This window comes from Podarcis erhardii (genome assembly GCF_964252035.2).
Source record: "Podarcis erhardii genome assembly, chromosome: 9".
NCBI lineage: Eukaryota > Metazoa > Chordata > Lepidosauria > Squamata > Lacertidae > Podarcis > Podarcis erhardii.
The window spans coordinates 70,770,310-70,797,754 of NC_138512.1; the positions used below are offsets into that span (position 1 = coordinate 70,770,310).

The 27,445-nt window shown below is 44.8% G+C and overlaps 1 protein-coding gene across 5 annotated transcripts; it reads right to left on the minus strand.

Moving 5' to 3' along the window:
- Positions 1–295: 295 nt before the first annotated feature.
- Positions 296–27,191, minus strand: LOC309350231 (protein FAM47E-like). Of its 5 annotated transcripts, XM_081877053.1 has the most exons (9): positions 26,883–27,191; positions 23,325–23,709; positions 21,436–21,590; positions 15,753–15,906; positions 11,463–11,642; positions 9,375–9,527; positions 8,252–8,329; positions 1,366–2,188; positions 296–1,078 (listed from the first exon to the last, which is right to left on the minus strand). In XM_081877053.1, exons 1-8 carry the CDS (start codon positions 26,897–26,899, stop codon positions 1,982–1,984), a joined length of 1,329 nt encoding a protein of 442 aa, XP_081733179.1. In that variant the 5' UTR covers positions 26,900–27,191; the 3' UTR covers positions 296–1,078; positions 1,366–1,981. The 5 variants fall into 5 exon arrangements, with proteins under 5 accessions (XP_081733179.1, XP_081733176.1, XP_081733177.1 ...); XM_081877050.1 differs by lacking the exon at positions 1,366–2,188 and having other exon boundaries at positions 296–796; positions 26,883–27,175; XM_081877051.1 differs by lacking the exons at positions 1,366–2,188; positions 26,883–27,191 and adding an exon at positions 24,653–24,739 and having other exon boundaries at positions 296–796.
- Between the last annotated feature and the right edge of the window lie 254 nt (positions 27,192–27,445).

The following is a 27,445-nucleotide window of genomic DNA, read 5'->3' on the forward strand; positions in this document are numbered from 1 at the left end:
CCCCAGAGTCAGCCACGACTGGACCTAGTGGTCAGGGGTCCCTTTACCTTTACCTTACTTCTCAGGGAAGGGATGGCACCTACTAGGAATGATCTGGCCCCAGAATTAGAGGAATAAAGCCATCCTTTTGGGGAGCAAGCTGCTTATTCAGAGTTCTTTAGGGTGCTGCATCTAATTGGCTCACCCTGCAACTTCATGGGTTGAAACTGGGAAAGAACATATGTTTTTTGTCCCCATAATAATAATAATAAATATTCACACTACTTTGAAGAACAAAATCAGGTAGTAATGTTGGTCAAGTTCAGAGACAAAGCTTCTTTTATTAGATACAGCCAGTATTTCAAATACTGTATGTAAATTATCGTGTTAAACAACAGTTACACTCATAATACATGTACTAAGTTTCTCCTAATATATAATGTCTGAATAATTCTCTCTGCTACCCCTGTAATAGTAGACATTTTAGTGGCCATTTTTTTATTTGAATTTTATGGCCTCACCCATTTCCTTAGTTAATTTATCTATGTGTGTAACAAATTAGGCTTGTCTCTGCAGTTTCTGATGAAGGGAAGTGTGAAATCTGGAATAACTTTGGCGATCTCTTTACAAGTAACTTTTTGCCTTGGTTTTTCGTAAGGAAAAACAGGCGCTCGCTGACCAGGATTGATTCTTAGAAGACTGAGGAGGAATTCAATCTCATTTCTTCAAGGGTCTTCATAGATAATCTCCTTGAGGAAGGGTCATCCTCCTCTAATAGCTTGGCAGAATTATTTGCAGCCAACATCTGCAGAAGGAACTGAAGCAGACAAACACAAGAATTATCATGTTGCCATGGCAATAAGCTACATAGGGGGCTGCAACGTTTTCATGGTAAATCACAACTTAATTGTATTTTCTGTGGCATATTAGCCATTGTCTGATGACGACATCAGTTGTTGCATCAATGTAAGAAACAAACTTGCCATGTTAAAGTAAAATTGGTAACCAACTGAGACAGCTTTCACAGTGTGTGTGGTTGGATGGGTAAGCCAGTGTGGTCCAGTTAGTATTCTGTTGGTCTAGGGCAGGGGTCTGCAACCTTTAAGACAAAAAGAGCCACTTGGACCCGTTTCCGAAGAAAAAAAAACTGGGAGCCGCAAAACCGGGAAGGTGACGTCGGGACGGTGCGTGGCTAACGCACGCACCACCCCCATGCGACGTCACAGCCAGTACAGCGCCCGCCACAGTGGGGAGTGTTGGGGCGCACAATGTGCCTCCTCCCCTCGCTAGTATCTGCCCCGGAGCCACGGCAAAGGTGTAAAAGAGCCACATGCGGCTCCGGAGCCGCGGGTTGCAGACCCCTGGTCTAGGGCCACCGAGGCCAACTCCATGCCTTCAACAGGTTTTGGATTACAACTCTTATCATCTGCAGCTGAAGCTGATGGGAGTGCTAATCCAAAACATCTGGACGGCACCAAGCTTGGTTTGGGAATTTAGGAAGTTTTCTTTAACATCTTGTGCTAGTCAGAGTAGTTGCAACTCTTATGCTACAGTTCAGCTTGAAGCCACTGCACTGTGCATGTGGAGCCCAGTTAGAGAACCTCAGAGACAACAATAAACCTGAGTGGAAAGTCAGGAATGAGGAGACTTAATTAGGGCACAGCATGCATCTCTCAAACAACTACTTATTTCTGATTTTGTCTAACTGGGCTGTATGCGAGCAGCCCCCTCTACGTTCCAAGTTAGGTATAAACCTTTCCCCTTCCGTGCCACTTTGCTAACAGATTTTATTTTTCCTGTGCAAAGAGCTTCTGTCTCTCCCTTCACACGGAGTATTCAAAAGCTGTGACAGCCTCATGTGCTTTATGACTTGATTTTGCTGAATGTATCAAAACAGGCTCAAAAACGAAAGTAGTGCAAAGAGACAAGATCAATAGGAAAGAAAATGTATGTGGATATACCGCACATTTCCAAGAATGATCTAAAACATTATTTATTCATGTTACAAGTAGAGACCGGGTCGGGGGGAACGGAGGAGAGGTTTCCTTTTCAAATAAATGGGAGGAAAGCAAACACTTTTCTTGAACTCCTCTAGTTTAGCTTCATGCAGCTCCTTCAGGTTCTCGGATGAAGATCTGTTCAAGTCCTTTGCTCCAGTCTTCATTGTCTTAGTTTTCCCTGTTAGATCGCCAAACGTTTTGGCTTTGCCCTATCACGTATAAATGTGCATTAATATGGTCACAGGGAAGAGGTTTGGAAAGGAACGGGGAAGTTTTTGGTATCACATACCCCCTTAGTTTCTAATGGTAAGATACCCATAGAGCATATCTACCATACTGAAGTGAAGTGGAGCAGCCACACCAAAAATGTAGAAAGCAGACCTGAAACCTTATCTGCATAAGAAAGCTGCTGTAGGGAATCACTTGCAGGATCAGGAAGTGTTAGGCAGAAACAAGGACCTGAACAAGCATCTAAATGCAGCAGCCATCAATTTCTATCAGGGAGACACATGTTCAAATGCACATCACTGTCCACATTCTGGCACAACCAGAATATTGTGGGGTGGACAGGTTTGGTGCTTGCCTTGATGCTTAGCTGAAGTGGGTACTAAGTTGAGCTGACTCTTTGTTATTGATTGATTGATTGATTGATTGATTGATTGCCTGCCCTCCACCCTAAGATCCCATCACTACTTACAACATTAAAGCACAATATTACATGTTAAAATCACAAAATAAGGCGGGTGCTAAAAATATACACTTCAAGTGTCAACAGCCAGGGTAAAGAGGTGAGACTTCGGCATTCTCTGGAAGCTGTATAATCAAAGTGCCAGGCAGAGGGAAAGACGGAGTCCCACAGCTTAGGGGCTGCCACAGAGAATGCCCTCTCCTGAGCCATGTTTTCCCTCTGGGGGCAGAGGAACAACCAAGATTGCCCCTCTTCTCAGAGCTGGCCCAGGATGTTTTGCTGTTTCTGTCGTGCCCACCCTGCCCCCCCACCCACCGGTGTGGAGGAAGAGGAGGAGGTGGGTGCAGAGAAAGTGGGAGTGGTAGCCAGCTACAGAGGTGGTGCTCACCTCCAGAGGCTAGATCTGCCACCGAGGAAAGTGCCTCAGCTCACTTTGAACAGGGGGGCAACTGGCAGGAAAACAGGACATTACTGTGAGGCCTGAGAGCAGGAAGCCCTCTTACACTGTGAGATTTTGCAGCCCAGTTTTGCAAGCCACTCAATTTGGCAACCCTGTAGAACTGGCCACAGAGGAGGGGCCGCAGTCCTCCTTGCCCACTCTTTGTCCTCAGGTTGGCCCTGGGCACAGTCTTCCAAGGATAAATAATTAAGGGGTTTTGTTGTGTTGTGCAGGTGTCACCTCCAAGAGGAAGGTCGCTCGCCTGCCTTCTCCCCACCCACCACGAAGCACTACCGCACCAGAACATTGTGAGTAATTATTCCAGTTGGTGGGTCCTTAACTTTATGGGAGCAGCACAATTGTTGCAACAGAGACAGACGGTGTGGGATGTTTCCTTCAGGAACAGCCAGGGGCAGGGCAGAGTGTGTGTCAAATCAGCCCATTGTGCCTTCAGGGCCCACAGGGACTTCTTGTTCTACTTTGTGTTGGTTTTTTTGTCCGCTTTGCAAAAATGCTTGAGAATGTAATTTATTCTGCTTAGGGCTGCCACTCTTTTATAAACAGGCACTTTGTGACTTTGGGAACTGCATAACAAGCAGAATGACTGCTGGCATAGCATAGTGCAGCCTTCCCCAACTCCCATCAGCCCCAGTTAGCATGCGTCCAAAACATCTGGAGGGCACTGTTATGTACTGAGTTGAATAGGATCCAAAATGCAGCAGTCTGATTGGTCCTGGAACAATAGGATCCAAAATGCAGCAGTCTGATTGGTCCGCAGGAGCCACCCAATCCAGCTCCAGGTGGAAGTGAATCCACAACCTGATTGGCCTACAGGAGAATCCCGGAATTAGCCAATCACGTGCAGCCCATTGTGTAAATAATGTATATAAAGTAGATATTGTGGGGGAACTTCCATTCCTCCTCACCACTATGAACTGAATAAAGAGCATGAAATCCACTCTCGACTCCGAGTATATTTCAGGCACAAAGCTGGGGAAGGCTGGCAAAGTGGTTTACGCTACAATCCTGTAGGGATGGAAGTTAACCTGACACCCCATGGATTTTCCCAAATTAGGTGAAAAAAGATAGGTTGAGTAGAGGAAATTCTTTCCACAAACACCCCATCTAAAAGCAGCTTAATGGGTGCAATTCCCATTAGAAAAATGGTATTGCAGGGGGATAGGGGAAGGTTCCCCCCCCTTAATGGCTAATTTATATTCCACCTTTCCTCTTAACATAGTAGTGTTAGGTGTAAGCAACATTTAAAAGACAATAATCCATAAGTAATTAATTAAAATAATTAAAACCAGAAATAGCATGGCAGGTAATGAAAAGATCAGGTCATCATAAAATAGCAAGGTTGATGTTCCTCTGCCCCCGCTGCTGCAACCACAGTCCACTTGCCCCCATCCCCACATGCACAACTGCTTCAGTGCAAAGAAAATGATACCCAATCTACTGAAATGTTGGCTAAACCCAGCTCTAACCAAAAATTTAACCCAGGGTTGATACCTCTTGAATACTCCCAGTCTGAACTCAATTTGCAACTGATAGTTATTGTTTTCACTGTGTTCATGATTCTTAATTGTTGCAATATTTCTTATCCTCACCATTAATTCTTAACTTTATTGTTTTATTGTTTTATTGCTTAATAGTGAGCGATATGGGCGGTTTACAATGAAATACGGCACAGTAAATAAAATAAAATTACTCTACAAGAGCGTCATAAAATATATACAGGCATTCTCCGTCTTAAAAATCCTGATTCAGAGAAACAGTCTTGGACCACCTTGCTTCTAAAAGCCAACAAAGCATGACAGCTGAACTGTCTTATAGAATCATAGAATCATAGAACTGTAGAGTTAGAAGGGACCCTGAACATTATCTAGTCCAACCCCCTGCAATGCAGGAATATGCAGCTGGTCCATACAGGGATCGAACCTGCAACCTTGGTGTTATCAGCACCATGGTCTAACCAACTGAGCTATCCAGGTCTTCATCAAGGAATTACCCAAATACGGGTGCCACTACCAAGAAGATTCAGTCTTATGCCAGCCCGCTGTGTGTGTGTGATCAGTGTTATCAAAGGCTGGTGAGAGAGCTAGGAAAACCAGGAGGGATGTTGCTTTATCTACAGTGGTGCCTCGCAAGACGAAATTAATCCGTTCCGCGAGTCTCTTCGTCTTGCGGTTTTTTCGTCTTGCGAAGCACAGCTATTAGCGGCTTAGCGGCTTAGCGGCTATTAGTGGCTTAGCGGCTTAGAAAAAGGGGGGGAAAGCGAAAAAACTCGCAAGAACTCGCAAGACGTTTCGTCTTGCGAAGCAAGCCCATAGGGAAATTCGTCTTGCGAAGCACCTCAAAAGACGGAAAACTCTTTCGTCTAGCGAGTTTTTCGTCTTGCGAGGCATTCGTCTTGTGGGGCACCACTGTATCTGTCTCCCGGCAGAGGTCATCCATCAGCTTGACCGAGGTAGTAGCTGTCCCCAAATCGGACTGTGATAAGTTCCTGTTCTTTGGATCAGCCTTGCAAAATGGTTTCCACCCTCCACTACTGTATACATCAAGGCCATTTCACACATTAGGTTGCAACACACCCACATTTGTCGCCACACATACATTTAGCAGAATACTGTTGCTGTTCATTGATCCTTATGCATATACCCATATGCTTGTGGCCGTTGTACCATCATTAGGTACACACTTAGAATCAGAGATGGAAGGGACCCCAAGGGTTCATCTAGTCCAGCCTTTCTCAACCTGTGGGTCCCCAGATGTTGTTGAACTACAACTCCCATCACCCCTAGCTAGCAAGGCCAGAGCTCAGGGATGAGCTCACCCCCATCGTTCTGCCCGGACACTGAGGTCCAGCGCCGAGGGCCTTCTGGCAGTTCCCTCACTGCGAGAAGTGAGGTTACAGGGAACCAGGCAGAGGGCGTTCTCGGTGGTGGCGCCCGCCCTGTGGAACACCCTCCCATCAGATGTCAAGGAAATAAACAACTATCTGACTTTTAGAAGACATCTGAAGGCAGCCCTGTTTAGGGAAGCTTTTAATGTTTGATGCATTACTGTATTTTAATATTTGGTTGGAAGCCGTCCAGAGTGGCTGGGGAAGCCCAGCCAGATGAGCGGGGTATAAATAATAAATTATTATTATTATTGTAGTCCAACAACATCTGGGGACCCACAGGTTGAGAACCGCTGATTCTAGTCCAACCCCCTGCAATGCAGGAATACACAGCTGGCGCGTACGGGGATTGAACTCGCGATCTTGGCATTATCAGCAGCACCAGGCTCTAGCCATGTGAGCTAACCGGATGGCCTCACTTGGGGGGTCTTAGGTGCGCATAACACAAAATGCAACGTATGAAGCGAACTGTAGCCTAGAGTGAAAGGTGAAGTGGCACAGGTGTATGTGTGTGTGTGTGCGCGCGCGCACCAACTAGGAGAAATGGTTTAGTACTCCTCCCCTCCTGCCCCTTTTCTGCAAATCACATCTTTGTGAGGGTGTTTTGCAAGAAAGAAGCAGCTGTCTGTCTAATGGGACATGTGGCTGCATTGTAACAAGTACTACTATGGAAATGAATCCATATTACAGCCCTCCAATTTATTCCCTGCCAAATTCTGCATGCCTCCAGATACCAGCAGCTGTCCAGTTAATATCCTTTTGAGAAATGCATGGTTCTCTTTTTATCACCCAAACAAACACAAAGGGTTATATTTAACTGAGGTTTATGCAGAGTACACACATTGAATAAACACCAGAAATCTAAATTGTATACAGCCGTGTGAACTTGTATTATTTAGATGGTGTTTTTGTTTGTAGTTGCAGGTTTTTAAATATTGTTTTTAATATTGCATATTAAATGACTGTCACCTACCCTGAGAACTTAGAGGGAAGCGTGGGTGATAGTAACTATAGTAATAGTATAAGTTAATCAAGATAGCTAAGTTAGGCCCTCTAATTTCAGTGGGTGTACTCTGAGTAAAACTTAGTTGACTACCATCCATTAGGAGAAGAGTGAACCAACACAACACAAAAGCACCTAAAACACACTGGAACTGTTGCGCTCAGGTTCTGCTTGCAAACTTCCTCTAGACATCTGACTGGCCTCCATGAGAACAGCATGTTGGAGTAGATGGGCCTTTGACTTGATCCAGTAGGGGTTTTCTTACATTGTTATAGTCTTATAAATGACAGTTCTTAAATAGGGAAAGGGTTATGTTAGGCGATAGTTTGTACTGTATATTGTTTCAGGAAACCTGCAGTGTGTTTGGTCAGCAGTGAAACAAAAGGAAATGCATAGGAAGAGCCTAAGCTATGAACCAATAAGTCCCTGGTTCAATTCTCTACCATTAATTAATTGATCTGATGGCCATTAGCATACCTCCGTCTGCATTAAGGGGATAATAATAAATAAAACTGCCTTGCCCTTACAAGGTCACTGGGCACTTTGAGCACTCTTGTGCTATGTAAATGCTGCAAGTTCCCATACCATCTCAAATCATTATCTTATTTCTTCACACAGAGGATAGTTAAACTATGGGACTCCCACATAATATATGTGGGAGTCCCAATTCATCTAATTCCCTTCTGGGCAATCTTCTGGGGGCCAGTGGTGGCCAGGGCCAGAGGCAAAAGGGGGGGCAGAGCAATTAATGTAAATTTTACCTTTATACAGTAGGCTACTCTCTACACACACTCACACCCCCCTCTCTCCTCCATCCAGACAAGCAGCAGTCACAAGGGCATGTTCTAGCCAGGCAAAAATACTCAAACGTGTGAAACATAGCAGGTGAGGGGTGTGGCCTCAGGAAGGTGTGGTTAGATAGGGGTGTGGCCTAGGTAGAATCTCAAAGGCCAGACAGAGAGGGCTGGAGGGCCACATCTGCCCCTTGGCCTGAGGTTCCCCACACCTGCTCTAGACCAGACCTATACAACCCATCAGCCATGCATGATGCCTGATTTTGCTGCCTTGACTGCAAAAACAAGCACTAGTAAGTTGTCAAGCACTAGTAAGTTAGGCTTGGCAGGTCACACATGGTTGGGAAGGTTTGATGTAGCCACATAAAAACACTGCCTTTACACAGCTGCAGCTGCTTCAATTCTGATCTCTAGTTGTATCACGGACAGTAGGATTTGCTCACCTGAGGCTTCCTGTAACCTTTCCTGTCAAGAAATTGCTCAAAGGCGTAGATTGCATGGAACCCACTTGCCTCCTCCACCTGCAACAATAGATTTTACTAATTTCACACAGGAAAGGAATGTTCAGACACTATTTTCCACCTATTCAGGTTTACCTATATCATTGCCCCTAGGGACCAGAGGTGCACCCGCGCACCTGGGTAATTTTCTTACAAATAAGATAAACAAATTTTGCAGTGCATTTTCCATTCACATTTATTATTTTGTGTGTCAGTTTCTGAATTGCTGCTCATTCAGAAACTTTGGAACTGTTTGCTTATACTTGTTCACTGCGACATCAAAAAGTACTGTTTCTATGAGTGAAAATCTTAGCCACCATGCATCAAATTCCACTTACTGAACTTTCATATCACTTGACAACACATCAGCTAGAGCCCTGAAGCTGTGTTGAGTGGCGAAATTCCAACCCACACTGCCCCCCCTCTATAAATAGGGAAATCCTGACAGATACCCAAGGTATCCATGACACCTCATGTCAGTTGTGAATGGCATTCAAATTACCACTTTTCACGCTTCCCAAAAGCCACCAGTGCCTGCTTTTTGTCACACACAAAAGGAGTTCCTTGAGTGCATGTGTCTATTCAAAACTGAGGCAAACTGAGTGCATTTGGTACCTATGTAAAGGTAAAGGGACCCCTTCACAGTTAAGTCCAGTCGTGGACGACTCTGGGGTTGTGGCGCTCATCTCGCTTTACTGGCTGAGGGAGCCGGTGTTTGTTCGTGTGGTGAACCAGAGCAACACACGGAAACTCTGTTTACCTTCCCGCCGGAGCGGTCCCTATTTATCTACTTGCACTTTGACGTGCTTTCAAACTGCTAGGTTGGCAGGAGCAGGGACCGAGCAACAGGAGCTCACCCCGTCACGGGGATTTGAACCGATGACCTTCTGATCGGCAAGTCCTAGGCTCTGTGGTTAAGACCACAGCGCCACCCGTGTCCCACTGGTACCTATCAAGCACAAAAACATTGCTGGAAGATGGCTAAAAATTACCGACATTTATTTACCTCATGAATTCCCTATAACAAGACTTGGCCAGCATAGAACACTATGGGCATTTTCATTACCTTTGGCGCCTTCTTCTTCTTCCTTAAATCCATAAAGGATTGCAGACATACAGGGACTTCTTCCTCATCTCTGACTTTTTTCTTTTTCCATTTCTTGGGGGGAAGATACCAGGCTCCATATTTAATCTTGTCCCATTTTGGCGGAGGAGGTGTCTGATAGGCAAAAGAACAAGAGCACGGTATTAGGTGGGTTGTTGTTTTTAGCCATGTCTGTCATTTTATAACTACAGTGGTACCTCGGGTTAAGTACTTAATTCGTTCTGGAGGTCCATTCTTAACCTGAAACTGTTCTTAACCTGAAGCACCACTTTCGCTAATGGGGCCTCCTGCTGCTGCTGCGCCGCCGGATCCCGATTTCTGTTCTCATGCTGAAGCAAAGTTCTTAACCTGAGGTACTATTTCTAGGTTAGCGGAGTCTGTAACCTGAAGCGTATGTAACCTGAAGCATATGTCATGGAGGTACCACTGTATTCATTTTGTGCTTACATCTCACCATGATGGCATAAAAATTACTCACCATCCATGTGGTCTTGTTGGTTTGGCATGCAACAGAGGCTGGTCCATTAGGGCAAATGCAGGGGTTGCCCCACCAACGTCACTCTGCCCCCAGGCAACCCCCCTCCTTGCCTTCCAACTTGCAACCAGCCTGTGGGATGGCATTGCCTGTTGGCTTCCTCCTCTGTAGCCTCAGTGCTGCCCTTGCAAAGCTCAGCAGAGAGGATTTTATATACTGAGTTGAATAGGATCCAAAAGGCAGCAGTCTGATTGGTCCTAGAACAATAGGATTCAGAATGCAGCAGTCTGATTGGTCCCAGAACAATAGGATTCAGAATGCAGCAGTCTGATTGGTCCACAGGAACCACCCAATCCAGCTCCAGGTAGAAGTGAATCCACAACCTGATTGGCCTACAGGTGAATCCCGGAATTAGCCAATTACGTGGGGCCCATTGTGTAAATAATGTGTATAAAGCAGACATTCTGGTGGAACTTCCATTCCTCCTCATCACTATGAGCTGAATAAAGAGCATGAAATCCACTCTTGACTCTGAGTATATTTCAGAGGAAGAAGCGACAAAACTAGATTTAGTTGACTCTGGCTCTGCCTGTCCTTGACCTTGGCTCCGCCTACTGTTGGCCTCCTTGCCTTCCACTCTACCAGCCCCAACGAGCACTACCCACCTTCGCTGATATGGATGGGGAAAATCCTGGTGCAAAGCTAAGAGGGAGGGGAACACAATGTCTTGCGGAAATATGTCCCTTTTCACCAAGGAGAGAACAGTCCCCATGTTCCTTTACAGGGGGGAAATATGGCAACATTAGGGAGCCACTAGCATTTCTGTGATATCTGCAACCTTGATTGCACCAATCCTTGCCCTCACCTCAGACCTATTTGTGTGCCTAGAAAAGCAACCAACGTACTTGTGCCCATCAGGCTTGGAGGTTAAGGATCAAGAAAGGACACAGGGAACAACTGTGAGTCCCATTCAACTGCAGACCATCTTAAGGGCCAAATTTCCCTACCTATTCCCACCAGTTGGTGGACATTTTCCTGGTATCTAATGAAGAGAGAAGTCACCAACCTGCAGATCTCTGCAACTGCAGTACTACAGAGTTCCCAGCAAGTGGCAATCTAAGAACACTGTTCTGAGTAGCAGAAATGCCAAACAATTCATAACCCTCCATACATCCTTTGGCTTGTGCATTCATGATGGCTTGTGATCATGACGTTATCAGAGCAGTTATATGCAATCTGGCTTTCAATACTGTTTTGCACCTGCAGAGGTTTCTGGGCAGTCGTACTGCTGCGTTTCCAAACACTGCATGTCCTGTAAGCTCCTGTTGAAATTATTTTTGTAACACAAATGTTCTGGTTTGTTTTTTGTGCTACTTTTGTTGTGCTGTAGTGCAAGAGTGCCCCTCCAGATGGCAATAATATGGCAACACGGAGGAAACACTGCAGAATGATGTGTGGAAGTTCCAGTATAAATCCATAAGAGTTAAGCAACCACTCCTTTCCCCACCCATCCCACTACCATTCCTTTTCTCAAACTCACAGCCCACTGAAACTGAGATTTTCTTGTAATTTACCTTCATAGAGTTCTTGATGGTTTGCCAGTCCGGACGGTGCCCCAGGCACTCCTTCAGCTCTCCTGGCACATTGTAAAGCTGTACAATTTTCATGGGCGATGACGTCTTGGATTCTGATTCGTAGCTTGTGTCAAACAATTTCATGATGGTGGCTTCGTCAATGTTATACTTTTCGACTCCCTGGGATTAGAAGTCCAAGAACACTTTCAGAAGGCAGCCTTTTCATTCATGCAAACACTCTCTAAGGAAGATAATAGTGGTGAGCTGCACATTTCAGCAGATGGGCAAGGGCCTGGAAGAAGACTAGTTGTGTCATCAGCTCTAATTGTCACAGCTTTTAGAGCAAAAACCTTGGCCTCTTGTTTCGCCACCGTTAGGTCACGCTGATTAATTGTGGGCATATGACTGCAGTCTTTTAGGGTGCTCTGCATTCACACATGCACTCAGAAGACAGCAGGTTACTTCAGCAGCAAAGAGTTGTTTCGTTGTATGGAGGAGTCACTTACTGGTTCACATGGAGAAGTCATGTGCCCAGTGATGGAAGTGTGGACAGCTGTATTGAGGCAGCAACAAGTGTTTAAATTTTGCACCCTTAACAATTTTGTGCTAGGGCAACCTCCCCATGCTATAATAACAATAAAAGATAATAAAAATGTGTTTATACCCAGCCCTTCCCGGTTCAAAAACCGGGCTCAGGGCGGCTAACAACAAATTTTAAACACTTTAAAACACTTAATTATAAAAGCAGCATAAATATGGTATAAAAACATCAATAACAATAAAAATCAAAAATCAATCAGATAATCCCCAGGGCTAGCTGGCTGAATTGGTCCTACTTGGGCCAGCGAGGAGGCCAGGGGAGAATTTGCTGTGGGGTCTCAGAGCGGGTGATCTTCATAAAAAGGAGAGGGGAAGGGAAGAGATGGGAAATAAAAGATCAGGCTAAATTAAAATTAAAGGCCAGGCGGAATAGCTCTGTCTTACAGGTCTGATGGAAGGAGGTTAAATCCTGTAGGGCCCTAGTCTCATGGGACAGAGCATTCCACCAGGTCGGAGCCATAACTGAAAAGGCCCTGGCCCTGGTGGAGGATAGTCTGACTTCCTTAGGGCCCGGGACCTCTAAATTATGGTTATTCATGGACCTTAAGGTCCTCTGCGGGGCATACCAGGAGAGGCGGTCCCATAAATACGAGGGCCCTAAGCCAGAAGGCATAAGAGTGAAGCACACCTCCAGCTTTAATTGAAGGGGTTAGCAGCATCACTTGGCTATCAGGAACCTGCCCCAACAGTCAAAATCATACTTCCCTTGCCTGCAACCTGAAGTGATGTAATATAAGGGTGGGGGGACTTTACCTCTTGATTCTACTAGTCATCTGCCCTAGAGGAGATGACTAATGAGACCTGAACGTGAAGTCACTCCAAAGATTTCATCAGATGACACTATGTCTCCCACCTTCCTGCCTCCAAACCACGTTGCTCCAGAGAGCACCCAAAATCACATGCAAAGGGGGGGGGGGAGGGAGAGACCACAAACAAGTCATCAGAAGAGAAATAAGAATATAACCCTTCACAAAGCTCAGCTCTTCCTGTGGGACTGTTCCAGAATGTTATCTCTCTTAATTTGGAGGAGGAAGCATCAGTTCCTGTTAATTTATATACCAGAACTGGTTGAAAGCAAAACGTTTGTTCTATCCTTTCCCCTGTTACTATTGTTTTTAAAAGTGTTTATTAAAGTTTTTGAACATGTGTGCAATAAATAAATAAACAGACAACTGCACGACGGAACTATATGGCTCACATTATGTAAGCTATTGTTTATGCATCTAAGTGCTTGGCTGTAATAAAGAAACAAGTGGGAAAATAGCTAAATTATACTGGTGCAAAGGGTGCACTGTTCTTCCAATTGGTGGCGCTGTGGGTTAAACCACAGAGCCTAGGGCTTGCCGATCAGAAGGTCAGCGGTTCGAATCCCCGCGATGGGGTGAGCTCCCATTGCTCTGTCCCAGCTCCTGCCAACCTAGCAGTTCAAAAGCACGTCAAAGTGCAAGTAGATAAATAGGTACTGCTCCAGCGGGAAGGTAAACGGCGTTTCCGTGCGCTGCTCTGGTTCACCAGAAGCGGCTTAGTCATGCTGGCCATGTACGCCAGCTCCCTCGGCCAATAAAGCGAGATGAGCGCCGCAACCCCAGAGTCGGTCACAACTGGACCTAATGGTCAGGGGTCCCTTTATTTTATACTGGAGCAAAGGCCCACATGTGTCTGAGTAGCAGGAACTGTGAGACTGCATTGCCTTAAAATATGCAAATTATAAGATAACCAATGTTTCAAAACCACATCGTTTTTTGGGGGCTCCACAAAATTCTCTATTATACTGTATGCAGTAAGTTTTCCCCGCTAATGCTAAAGTGCAGACTTTAAACCACTAGCTCTACACCCTACTGCTATTTTTTAGAACCTCACAAGATTGACCAAGTCATGCTGCACATGAATCACACTGGAGACTTTCACTGATGTTGAATTAACAAGTTTCTCAGTTCCTCTTTCCTTTTGCTTTTTACTCAACAGCAGAACAGAGATTAAGAAATGTGTCAAAGTTCCCCTGACTATGTATTATTGTATTCTGATTTCTGAGTGAACAATTCTTCTATTTTGCCTGCTGTATTATTAATAGCTAAGGGGGCTTTCAGAATCCAAATGGGGGCTTAATATTGCAAACAAATGGTTCCAACACCCAATATTAAGGTTACTGGATTTTATGCCAAAAAAGTAAATCTGAATTAAACAAGGAAAAATATGGACTGACATTTTGATGCCAACAATGTTGTGTAGACATACAAAAAATTGCCTGCATAAGAAGCACCCATCACACATTAACACTCTTCTGGAAACACAGCGGTATGACTACATCCCCAGAGGTGAACTCCATTGTCTCTCAATACAGATGGATGTCAACAATAACAACAAGCACACTAAAATAAATAAGGATATTACAAACATTTCCATTATGCTTAGTGATGTGGTGGTGCCCTATTTTGTGCTAAGTTTAAAATACTGCACAGAGACTGGTCAAAGGACTTTACATTTATGGAAGATGAACACAGAAACAGCTATCGGGTGGGATGCTGAAAAAATCCCTCACATAGCCATTTTCTACAAATATTCCGTGTTTCGTGGAAGTAGTCTGAATACACATTTTCAGCCTGAAAACAAATGCAAATATGAATCAGACCACATCCACCACAATTCAGAATGTTGCTCTATCTCAGGCTTAGGCAAACTCAGCCCTCCAGATGTTTGGGGACTACAGCTCCCATCATCCCTAGCTAATAGGACTAGTGGTCAGGGATGATGATGATGATAATACTAATTTATTGAGTCTCCCCAGCCACTCTGGGTGGCTCCCAATCGAGTGTTAAAAATAATACAGCATTAAATATTTAAAACTTCCCTAAACAGGGCTGCCTTCAGATGTCTTTTAAAAATAGGACAGCTGCTTATTTCTTTGACATCTGATGGGAGGGCATTCCACAGGGCAGGCGCCACTACCGAGAAGGCCCTCTGCCTGGTTCCCTGTAGCTTTGCTTCTCGCAGTGAGGGAACCGCCAGAAGGTCCTCAGCGCTGGATCTCAGTGTCCGGGCTGAACGATGGGGGTGGAGATGCTCCTTCAGGTATACAGGACCAAGGCCATTTAGGGCTTTAAAGGTCAGCACCAACACTTTGAATTGTGCTCGGAAACGTACTGGGAGCCGATGCAGATCTCTCAGGACCGGTGTTATGTTGTCCAGTCACCAGTCTAGCTGCCGCATTCTGGATTAATTGCAGTTTCCGGGTCACCTTCAAAGGTAGCCCCACGTAGAGCGCATTGCAGTAGTCCAAGCGGGAGATAACTAGAGCATTCACCACTCTGGCAAGACAGTCCGTGGGCAGGTAAGGTCTCAGCCTGCATACCAGATGGAACTGGTAGGCAGCCGCCCTGGACACAGAATTAACCTGCGCCTCCATGGACAGCTGTAAGTCCAAAATGTCTCCCAGGCTGCACACTTCAGGGCCCTTCAGGGGCACAGTTACCCCATTCAGGACCAGGGAGTCCCCCACACCCACCCGCTCCGTCCCCCCAAAACAGTACTTCTGTCTTGTCAGGATTCAAGCTCAATCTAGATGACTAGATGACCCTCAGGGTCCTTTCGGACTCTATGATTCTATGACTTTTATGAAGTCCCCCATTCTGGATCAGCTGAACCCTTGACGGTTTTGCCCTGAAGTCTTCCATTGCACCTCTCTTAGCTTACCATTGAGCTGACCCACTCAACAAACTCCTTCGTTGCACGCTTTACATTCTCATCCAAGGGAGGAATATAGGCTATTTGGGCTGCCTTTTCTCTTTCACTCACTTCTTTTTTACTAAACCACGTATAAGGGTTCTTGCTTTTAGGCGCCCAGGGCCTAAAGAGGAATGAAAAATACATCATGATCATCAAGTTTCTGTCACACAGAATCAATTACATTTCCCTCCCCCCACCACTGCATTTAATTGAATGAGGAGGAATAACATAATGACAACTTTATTTCCATATGTTACATGATTTCACCCCAGTGGATAGTGAGGGGAATAATGTAACTTTTTGGTGGGAGAACAACTGCAGTGGAATAGAAACAGTGCTGCATGTGTTGAATATTGAGCAAAATGGACAATTATGCCTTCTTATATCACAGAACAAATCCCTGCAAAACATTCCCAGAGTTTCATGTGCAGGATCTGGTACTGTAAATGATCTGGCTTGAGTTCTGCTGCTACCATGGGCTGTGCCAGATTTACATATAAGCTAAACAAACGATAGCTTAGGGCCCCCAAAACAAATTAAAGGAAAAAACCTGGATGTACATTTCCAAAATATAAGATAAAAAACAAATAAAATAAAAATACAGCAACAGTGTTTTGTGTTGTGTTACTTTGATAAAATACATATTTTGTTACTTGCAAATGGCTTTACGATACGATACGATATCTTTATTGTCATTGTCCCTTGCGGAACAATGAAATTGAAAACTACATAAAACTACATAAAAACTACATAAAACTACCACAAAACTACATAAAACTACATAAAAACTACATAAAACTACATAAAAGCTACATAAAACATTCAAAAACCCCTAAAAACTCTAAAACCCCATTTTAAAATACACTATACTACAGAGACCCCTTATGCTGCGTTTATAACCAGAATTGCATTAGCGTAGAAACTGTTTCTAAGGCGGCTAGTCCTGGCCTTTATAACCCTGTACCTTCTTCCATAAGGCAGAAGCTGAAAGAGATCAGGGTGCTATCTCTGCCGCTTTCTTATGGCACCTGGCAGCATAGATTTGATCTAAGGTGGGAAGAGTGCACCCAATAATTCTCTCTGCTTATTAGATACTTATTAGGTCCATAAATTACCATAAAGCATATATTCAACACAAAAACAGCAGCAACAACAATTTGTTGTTGACAAAGAACAGCTGGACATATAAAGGGCCCCATTACCTTCAGTAGCTTAGGGCCTCATCACACCTAAATCCAGCCCTGACCATGGGATGCCAGTTACCTTGTTCCCACATTAGTCATCAGAGTCCTCCAGCTTATCTTATTTCCTTATGTGGAAATGCTGTATGGTACAGAAAGATGTTGGCGAGAAGTCACCACATTCATAGATTGAGGGGAAAGGCAAGGAGAGCGAAATGAGAAGTGGCAGGTTTTTGAGAGATTTATTGTGCCTTTGCAGTAGCTTTAGAGAAGGGAAACTCTTGCAACATTGCCTGCTTATAGATAGGATCAGTTTCTATGGGTTGTGTCAAGTTCCCAGAGGATGCTCTTAATGAGTGGTCAATAAAGGTCAAAATAAGTAAATAAATACGGGCCTCAAAATAAGCTCTGTTCTGTTTATCTCTCTGTTGCATCTCTCTCTGATTACAGGAAAATAACCAAGCTGTGTGCTTTCCATGTGGCTATATGGGTTTGCAAGGCAGATTCAAAAACTGGGACAGGCACTTAGCATGGAATTCTCCAGCTTGACAATCCCAGCTACCACTGCCAGATCCCAGAATGGATGAAGGTAGTTGGTGTCTAGGAGAATAACATTTTTGCTAACTACACCACAAGCATTCTTGATATATAAAGGTAGAGGTAAAGGGACCATTAGGTCCAGTCGTGACCGACTCTGGGGTTGCGGTGCTCATCTCGCTTTATTGACCGAGGGAGCCAGGGTACAGCTTCCAGGTCATGTGGCCAGCATGACTGAGCCGCTTCTGGCGAACCAGAGCAGCGCACAGAAACGCCGTTTACCTTCCCGCCAGAGTGGTACCTATTTATCTACTTGCAATTTGACGTGCTTTCTTTCTTTTTTAAAAAAATATTTTTTATTAACTGACCAATCAAATCAAATCACATCACATCATATAAATTCCGAATTACAAAGCCGAATTTTAATTTTTTGTTGAGGGGACCCATATTTCAAGTTCCGAAGGGGGATTCTGATCATCTTCTCGCTGCTGCGTTAATATCCACAAATCAATCCAAATAATGTTCATAATTCTATCCAGTCTTATCTTGCTGTTTCCACATCTCATCTTATTCGTATATTTTTTCTTCTTTTCTTTACGATCTCTTCTGATAATCTTCTTAAGCTGACAAACACCAATTATAATCCTGTGTGAATTTTCCGTTCGACCAGTCCTCATATCAGATGGTTTCCATATATCATCGCTTTCATAAATAACATCACTCTTTCCATCATTAACTCGTAGATCTGCCACTCTTAAGTCCCTCTGAGGAGTATCACCCACAATATAAAAACAGCTCTGTTCCTCCTCCCAGACTTAAGTCCTCCGACAGAACAGTATTTTTTACTGCGTCATTCCAAAGCTCTTATAATTTTCACAGTCTTCTTGAAACATGCTTTGGTTAGTGAATTCTCTCCACACAGTCTTAAATCCACAGCTTAAGTCATTAAAATGACATTTCTGACTTGTGAGGGGGGGATTCTTGTTTAATCACATAGAGGAAAGAAAGGAAAGTTTTTTCCCCTTCCCTATCAGTCCCTTTGCCATACCGAGTCTTGGCGTATCTTCTCATGATTTATTCTTGTTCCTCTGACTCGTCTTGTTTTATCAGAGATCTCTTCTGTTAGCAGTCTGTACTCCCCCTCCTTCCTTGAAATATGTGCATTCGCTTCATCCTAATTGTTTCTTTTGAAGTTCTTGCAGCTAGCGGCGCGAATCAGAGACGGCGTCCAGGAGTGCCAAAATCCCACAGGAGGGCATTGTGCCTAGTGCCCCCATCCCCACAAATTTGGGGGTGGTATAGGGCACAGCAGGCAAGGGCAGCCCCCCCCACAACCTTGGGGGGGGGTAGGAAGGCTGTTTTACTCCCATCACAGCCTCCTAATTACCTCGTGTGGGTCAGAGAAATGTTATTGTCAGCCATCTTCCGATGCGCCCCTAGTGGCCCCTCCTGACGTGCTTTCAAACTGCTAGGTTGGCAGGAGCTGGGAACGAGCAACGGGAGCTCAGCCCATCGCGGGGATTCGAACCACCGACCTTCTGATCGGCAAGTCCTAGGCTCTGTGGTTTAACGCACAGCGCCACCCGCGTCCCTATTCTTGATATGTAGCTTCCAGGAATTCGGCAGTTTGTTTTGCAGCCTGGGCTAAGTAGGGTGGGTTGGAGCAAGCGATAGTACTGCTGCCATATCCCTCAGCTACAAGACTGCCCTGTTAAACCATATCTCCTTCCTCCGCTCCTTATGAGAAGATGAGAGATTGCATCGTCGTCGTCATTATTTAAAGTGAGACATAGAAGCATCATACAAAATCGAATGTTTTGAGGCACACTTGCAGAAAACCCAACAGACATCAAGCTGTTTCTAATGGTTAACCTCTAAGCGAATGCACTTCTGTATTTCATCACACCCAGAGGCGTACCTAGGCTCACTTGTGTGCTTGGCAGTGTGTGGTGTTTGCCTCCTAGGTGGGTCATAAGGAAAGGGTTAAATGAGTGTGACGTGATTGGCCAGTGGAAACTGATAGTAGTTAGAGTGGGAGTTGGAGTGGTGTGGTGTGGAGTTCAGTTGAGAGTTGGGAGTTGAAGAAGGAAGAGGGAGGAATAGTCTGTGGGTTGGTCGTGTTGTGTTGTGAGAGAGAGAGAGAGAGGAATTGTTAGGTGGAGTCAGATACTTAGTTGGGATAATCAGTTTGAAGTTGTTAGGAACGAATAGGACAGTTAAGGAACTAAGATTAAGAAACTGACAAGAAAATTAACTGAAACCATAAGCTTGTTCATGCCTATAAAATAAACTTGATTATTTGTTAATGTTAACAACTGACTGGACTCCGTGTGTACCCGTGAGAAACGGGTTGGTGGCAGCGAAGAAAGCAAATACAGTGGTGGCACAGGGTCAATAGACCGTCAAACATCTGGGGACCCTGTGTGATCGCCACACAGTGCATCCAAAGACCATGGACCAGAAACACAAAGTTTGTTTTTTGCCACCTTTCAGACTCTGCCAGTGATTTCCTCCATGGCCATCAGGGTTGGGTCCGCTCTGCTCTGTTCAGCCTCTCCTCCTCCTCCTCCTCCTCCTTTATTAGTCCATCTGTCTGAGTGTGCAGACAGGCAGACGGGCTCTTGGCCACTCTGAACGAGAGTGGAAAGCTGTGATTTCCATGCCCACTGGGTGTAGCCAGGGGGGCAGCTTCCTCCCCATCAATTAAATCATAAAAAATACAGTGGTGCCTCGCAAGACGAAAAGAATCCGTTCCGCTAGTCTCTTCGTCTAGCGGTTTTTTTGTCTTGCGAAGCAAGCCCATTGACGGCTTAGCGGATTAGCGCTATTAGCGGTTTAGTGGCTTTTAGCGGCTTTTAGCGGCTTATCGGCTTAGCGGATAAGCGGATAAGCAGCTTAGCGGCTTAGAAAAAGGGGGGGAAAGGGAAAAAAACCCGCAGGAACTCGCAAGACATTTTCGTCTTGCGAAGCAAGCCCATAGGAAATTTGTTTTGCGAAGCACCTCCAAAACGGAAAACCCTTTCGTCTAGCGAGTTTTCCGTCTTGCGAGGCATTCGTCTTGCGGGGCACCACTGTACTTAACTAACTGACTGCATCGCAGATAACTCAGTTCTGTCCCCCTAACATAAAGCCTTCCCCCTCCTAAAATAAATCCTGGCTATGCCCATGGCTGTGCCCTTGGTGAGGGCCACCCTAGCCAACCCCTAGGTATGGCTCTGGTCACACCACAGTCCATTTCAAAGGAGCAGAAGCTCCAAAGTCACCCCAGAGTTAACAGGAGATCAGCTTAGCGGGGTATTCTTTCGCATTACACATTTCACCTCCTCCGATTGGGCTGCATCAATAGGAGTATAGCATCTAGATCAAGAGAAGTAATAGTGCCACTGTATTCTGCTCTGGTCAGACCTCACCTGGAGTACTGTGTCCAGTTCTGGGCACCACAGTTCAAGAAGGACACTGACAAACTGGAACGTGTCCAGAGGAGGGCAACCAAAATGGTCAAAGGCCTGGAAACAATGCCTTATGAGGAACGGCTAAGGGAGCTGGGCATGTTTAGCCTGGAGAAGAGGAGGTTAAGGGGTGATATGATAGCCATGTTCAAATATATAAAAGGATGTCACATAGAGGAGGGAGAAAGGTTGTTTTCTGCTGCTCCAGAGAAGCGGACACGGAGCAATGGTTCCAACCTACAAGAAAGAAGATTCCACCTAAACATTAGGAAGAACTTCCTGACAGTAAGAGCTGTTCGACAGTGGAATTTGCTGCCAAGGAGTGTGGTGGAGTCTCCTTCTTTGGAGGTCTTTAAGCAGAGGCTTGACAACCATATGTCAGGAGTGCTCTGATGGTGTTTCCTGCTTGGCAGGGGGTTGGACTTGATGGCCCTTGTGGTCTCTTCCAACTCTATGATTCTATGATTCTAACACTGTACTCACGGGGTTACTTGGCTGAAGCCTGACTCTGACTTTTTGTCGTACTGCTGCAGCCGATACTGAACTGTAGGGGGAACTACTTCTGTTTTGCTATAGTCAGGTGAGCCTCTGGCCAGATGCATTTCAGGGTCTAGGAGCTTCACCACGTCCTGAAACATCTGTGGGTAAAGCAAAGGGAAAGTGAGGCCTCGGAAAAGTGGCTGCAATAACCCAGACTTGGCCTTGCAATTACATATACATGTCATGTATATATTTAATCTCACAGCTTCAGGGATATGATTTTGAACAGTTGGGGTTGAGTCTTTTTTTTTCCTTTTCAATTCTCCATTCTCATTCAAGTGCACGGTTTCTCCTGCACTGTTGTTGTTTTATAATATTTTTATTAGTTTTAATTAAAACAAACATCATATAAAAATATACACTGAAAAGAAAAATTTAAAATAATAAAACTGTAACATTTTTCATACTGTTTATACAATTAATGTAATATCCAAATGTGGGATTTCTCAAATCCCATGATTTCCCTCCACCCTCTCTATGGTTCCATTATTTCGTTATTAGTTCAGGCATGTCCAAATTGTATTCTCCATTTGGGACTGAGTCTTGGTCCTTGCTAGGGATGCACAAATCTGTCAGTTTTGATTTCTCTCAGTTTCTCATTCTTCAAAGCTTGAGTTCACTTAGCCACATACTAGGATGTAATGTTCCCTAATAAAATGCATATTTGTATGTTCATATGCCTTCTTATGCACACAATATACTGCTATGTACATGTTACTCAGCTGGAGAACTGCACTGCAAAATCTGAACAATTTTCTGAAGAAGGCTGTGTTTCATTTAGCAGATTGTTTCAGAATGTGCCAATTAGATAGGCTCATTTTTAAACGCAAACTAAATCAATTCCCACCCTGCCTCTGCCATCCCTAAAGCCTTGTATAGCATTACAGCCCTCCCCCAACCATTAATTTGTTTGCTTAAAAGATTCCTAACTTGCTCTTCAGTGGCGTTTCTAAGGTAAAATACAAAATACAAAAATAAATACAAAAAGAAGATACGTTTAAAAAGTAAATTAAAATACACTAAAGAACTTTGGAGAATAAAAATATATTAGCCTGGCCCTCGATAGGTAACAGTGTTGGTGCCTGGCAGGCCTCTTGGAGGAAGGAATTCCACAAAAAGGGTGCAATGGCCAAGAATACTCTGTCTCTGATTGCCACTACTCTTGTTACTGATGGCAGGATTAACTGGAGGAAAGCCTCTGAAATTACCTGAATATATGGGTACATTGGTATAGAAACAGACATTCCTTCAAGTACCTGAGTACATTATTTCCTTCAGTAGATACATATATTGTAAAGGCAAACCAACTTTTAATATATCTACCCACTTTAAAAATACCATGAGTTTCTGTGTAAGCTTTTCCATGTAGGCCACACAGTCTTTTTGATACCAGTACAGTGGTACCTCAGGTTAAGTACTTAATTTGTTCTGGAGGTCCGTTCTTAACCTGAAACTGTTCTTAACCTGAAGCACCACTTTAGCTAATGGGGCTTCCTGCTGCCACCGCGCTGCCGGAGCATGATTTCTGTTCTCCTCCTGAAGCAAAGTTCTTAACCTTAAGCATTATTTCTGGGTTAGCAGAGTCTGTAACCTGAAGCGTCTGTAACCCAAGGTACCACTGTAAGTGATTGAAGCAAATGTTTGGTGCCGGTTTAATGCGAAGAGTTAAAGTATTTGCCCCTCCCTCTATTTCCTTGGCTATTCTTTGGTCAAAAGGTGAGAATGTGAAATGTGGAATTAAGGGTGAAGGAATTAAGGGTGAAACTCCCCCTTGTGATTGAATGTGCATTGCTGGAAACTTGTCGATGATGATGATTTTGATTATTATTTACCTCTGGGGGCAAACTGTCCTCCAGATGAGGATAAAGGGCAAGTGGATGTTGGGCCAGGCAGTGCTCAGTCTGTGCAATGTACTCCTTTTTGGCTCTCTGAGAAACACTGAGCTTGGAGAACACAATGTCGCTTCTGGTCTTCAGTCCCGTGTCTGTATATGGCACAAGCTGTGAAGGGCCTGGTTTTTTGTACTCTAGAATTACTGGTACGGGCCCCTTTTTGCCTCGGATGATGATGTTATCAGAAGGGGGAGGGTAGCCATTTCTGAAGTCATCCAGGCCACTTTTCAAAAATCTCCATCGCTGGCCATTGAGGGCATCAGAAAACTTCTCTTTGTTAGCAACGCGCTCTTGAAAGCACTTGGTAGCCAATCTCTCCTTATACCTGAAAGCAAAGCATTATGGTCAACACCTGAAGCAAATCAGTCCCAGCCTGGATACCCCAGACTGTGCTAGAAATCAACTGGAGGCTCTCAAGTGGCGTAGTGGGTCATTGGGTCTGGCTGATAATCAGAAGGTTGGTGGTTCGAGCCCATCCAGGGATGGCTGTGGACAGCATTGCATTGCATTGGGTTCCAACTGTACAATTCTAGGATTCTTTGATTCTATGGGTGTCCCCACAGTATTCACCTGAGCCATTCCACCACAGTTATTTTGTGTTCTGCTCAGAAATAGCATTTAATTGGACTAGATGACTGAGAAGACAGGAGTGCTTCCAGATGGTTGCTTATTTCTGGGGGGAATTCAGTCATATACCGGCAAACTAATGAATCACCCCACTCAGAACATTTCAGAGAAATATCCAGTTTTTACCTAGTCATTAGCTGCCATTAAGGAAGTATCTTCCTTATTACTGGATAGGCCAGTAATCTAGTAACAAAAGGCATCAACCCTTTTCTGAACAAATATTGGGTCTCCCTATCCTGCTCTTGTTGCTTTTTTTTCCCCCTAAGGCCAAACATTTTCCTGCTAAAAGAAAAAAGAAATTAAGAAACAGGTTAACAAATACATGGTTGGTTAAGTCAAAGCACAAGTTGTTTCCCCTTTACTGAAATCAGTCCCCTTAAAGAGAAACAGTTAAAAGTTATCCCCTTTTGCAATTTCTGTTCAGACCACCAATGTTAACAATACAGAAATACAAGATTCAGGAGCATCACAATTCTTCAGGCTCCGAACCCCGTTTGCTGCTGACGAAGCACAAAAATCTCAGAGCTCACATGGTTCCTCTAGTACCCATACGATTATGAGTTTCATTGACATGGTTAAACCAAGGATATGAGAGTCCCACTTTGTGACATCAGAGCTGCATTGTGGAAAGAGGTATTTACATAAGATAGCTCAATTGTCTTCACTCCTTCGGGACAGGAAGTATTCAAAAACATGTTTCTTGCTGTCCTAAAACACTCACAAAATAATCGCTGTCAGTTACAGTACACTCCTTTGTGAAGTCACATTTCTGGTGAGTAAATAGTCAGGGAGGAAATAGGCTTTATGCAGTGTTTTCTTTTTTAAAAAATGTTTAGGGGTACTCTCATTTTGGCTGCTCCCCCTCCCCCTTGCCCCCTTCCTTCCCCCAACCCCCGGGCAAGGGACTCGAGGCAGCGGCAGTGGCGCTGAGAGGACGGGAAGGCCCCTGGCGATGGCAATGGCAGAACTGGCTTGAGCGAGGAGAGACAAGTGTTCACTAGCTGGCTCTAGCCTGGCAAGAGGAGGAGCGCCGTCGCCTCCGTCGCAGCCGCCCCAGACTCCCCTCCCTGGGCACCAGCAGGGAGAATGACAGAGCTCCAGTCTGCGCTGCTACTGCAGAGACAGCTGGCATGCCTGTCCATCGGTCAGGGCAACACAAAATCTTTAGGGGTACGTGTCCCCTGTGTCCCCCCAGAAAAAGCACTGGCTGTATGCCAAATCCTTCTATTTTATTTTATTCTATTGATTCTATTGATGTTGTATTATTTTATTGTTGTTAGCTGCCCTGAGCCCGGCTTCGGCTGGGGAGGGTGGGATATAAATATTGTTGTTGTTGTTGTTGTTGTTGTTGTTGTTGTTGTTGTTGTTGTTATTCTAACCCCTCGATCCAGCAGATATAAAGCAGGCTAGCTTCCTGTGTTGAGATGACCGTCTGAGTGATGGGCAATTAAGAGAAAGGAAAGGGGGCTCTGTGTGAGATGGCAAGTGTATGGGGCGCCCTCCCAACTCAGAGAGAGAGGGATAGTGTCTGAGATTAGAGTCGAAAGAGGCTGTAGTGTGACCTAGAAGTAAAGCAGCAAACTGAAAAGAGAGAGCAACTTTGAGAGCAATGCTTGATTCCTGTTTGAATCCAAGGCTGTGGCTTTGGGAGAAACAAGGCCTTTTTGGGGTGTTGATGATGTGAACCCCTCCCTCGGGGGCTCAGGTTGTATATATGTGTGAATAAACCATTTATCATAAAGACACCACAGTCTCCGCTGTGCCTCATTCCCAAAAGGAAACACAGACCCTTGGTAAGCATCTGGGACCCCTGGGATCTCACAACGCTTGGACAGCGGAATGGTATACAACAGCATTTAAAATACAGAATTTTAGGCCTTTTAGTGACGAACCTCTGTAAGGCAACTTCCGTTATAGAAATGTTAAATCACAAACCAGTCACAATCAAATATCATGCATAATCAAACGCAATCAAATGTTGAGTCTCTCTGTGTATTACACAAACACACACAGAGAGAGAGACACAGAGAGAGAGTTATAGCTAGGCCTGCAGTCATAACATTTTGCACCAGACCAACCAACAGCTTAAAGATGATACACTGTTCCTAGCACCATGTAACTCTTCCGGAAAATTGCACAGTACAAAATAACAAGATGTAACCCTCTACTCATGTCCATTTGGCTTAAGCCCAACATTTATCTATAGCTAGAGGGTGTGTGCATGTGTGCAAGGTAGGGTTGCCATACGTCTGGGAAAACCCAGACATGTCCTCTTTTTTGGGGGGGTTGCTGGCAACATGCCCATCCGGGCAGATTTTTACATTTTAAAGGAAATGTCTGGTTTTTCAGGGCTTGGGCTCAGGCGGGGCTGCTCTACACACTGAGGCTGCTGCCAACCTGAGCTGGGGAAAGCCGGCAGCTGTAGATTTGCTGTCTGGAAATGCTTTTACTGTATGCTTTTATGTTTTTTTTGTGTGTGTTTTTTTTGCTGTAAACCACCTTGATTTGTTCTTACGATATAGCAGTATACAAATAAAATTAATAAATAGAAAAGAGACTTCCCAACTAGTGGAATGGATGTCTGACCACCGTCGGGAAGTAAGCATCTCTTAAAGCAGCGATTCTCAACCTGTGTGACCCCAGATGTTGTTGGACTACAACTCCCATCATCCCTAGCTAGCAAGCCCAGAGCTCAGGGATGATGGGAGTTGTAGTCCAACAACATCTGGGGACCCACAGGTTGAGAACCACTGTCTTAAATTGTTCTGGAATAACTGTCACACCAGCTGCTCATCACCACAATACAAGCGTTTGGATCCCTGCAGAAACACATCTCGTTCAGTTCCGCGGAGTACTCGCTCCTTGGCTCACCCTGGGGGGTAGTTCATGGTGATGGATGCAAGGGCTCTTGCAACTGTGGATGAGATGAGGGCTCAGCTGCGAGCCTCTTCTTCTCCTTCGGCCAGGCGAGGCAGAACAAAGCAGCGCTGTGAGCCTCTAACTTCCAGCAACCAGTTCAAAGCCAACCATTCATTCGTTCTCACGCTGGAAAAGACTCTGGTTGCCAGGAGACAGTGGTGGCCAAGCTGTGGCAACAGTTGGCGGACTAACTGCCACAAAGGCTCTGGCTTACATTCTCTGAACTAGTGTTGAAGCTAATTCCCCTCTTCCCCATATTCGCTCCTGAAAAATTTGGTGCTAAACGTTCCCTAGATATTGTGGCAAGTAAGTGGGGGACATAGTAGAGATGTGTAAAATTAAGCACGGTATGAAGGAAGGAGATAGAGAGAAGGTATTCCCCCCTCAAAGTACTAGAACTTAGAGATGTTCCGCTAAGCTGAATGTTGAACGGTTCACGCCAGGCAAAAGAAAGCACTTATTCGCACAGCACACAGCTAAGCTATGGACTGGCTGGATGTTGAGGAAGGGTGGGT

Bases quoted from the DNA above. Each gene is read 5' to 3' on its own strand.
- LOC309350231 (XM_081877053.1), bottom strand. The intron at 11,643-15,752 runs GTAAGCTAAGAG...TTCTAATCCCAG, and splicing joins TTGAGTGGGTCAGCTCAATG to GGAGTCGAAAAGTATAACAT. The intron at 9,528-11,462 runs GTAAATTACAAG...TTTGCCTATCAG, and splicing joins CCATCAAGAACTCTATGAAG to ACACCTCCTCCGCCAAAATG.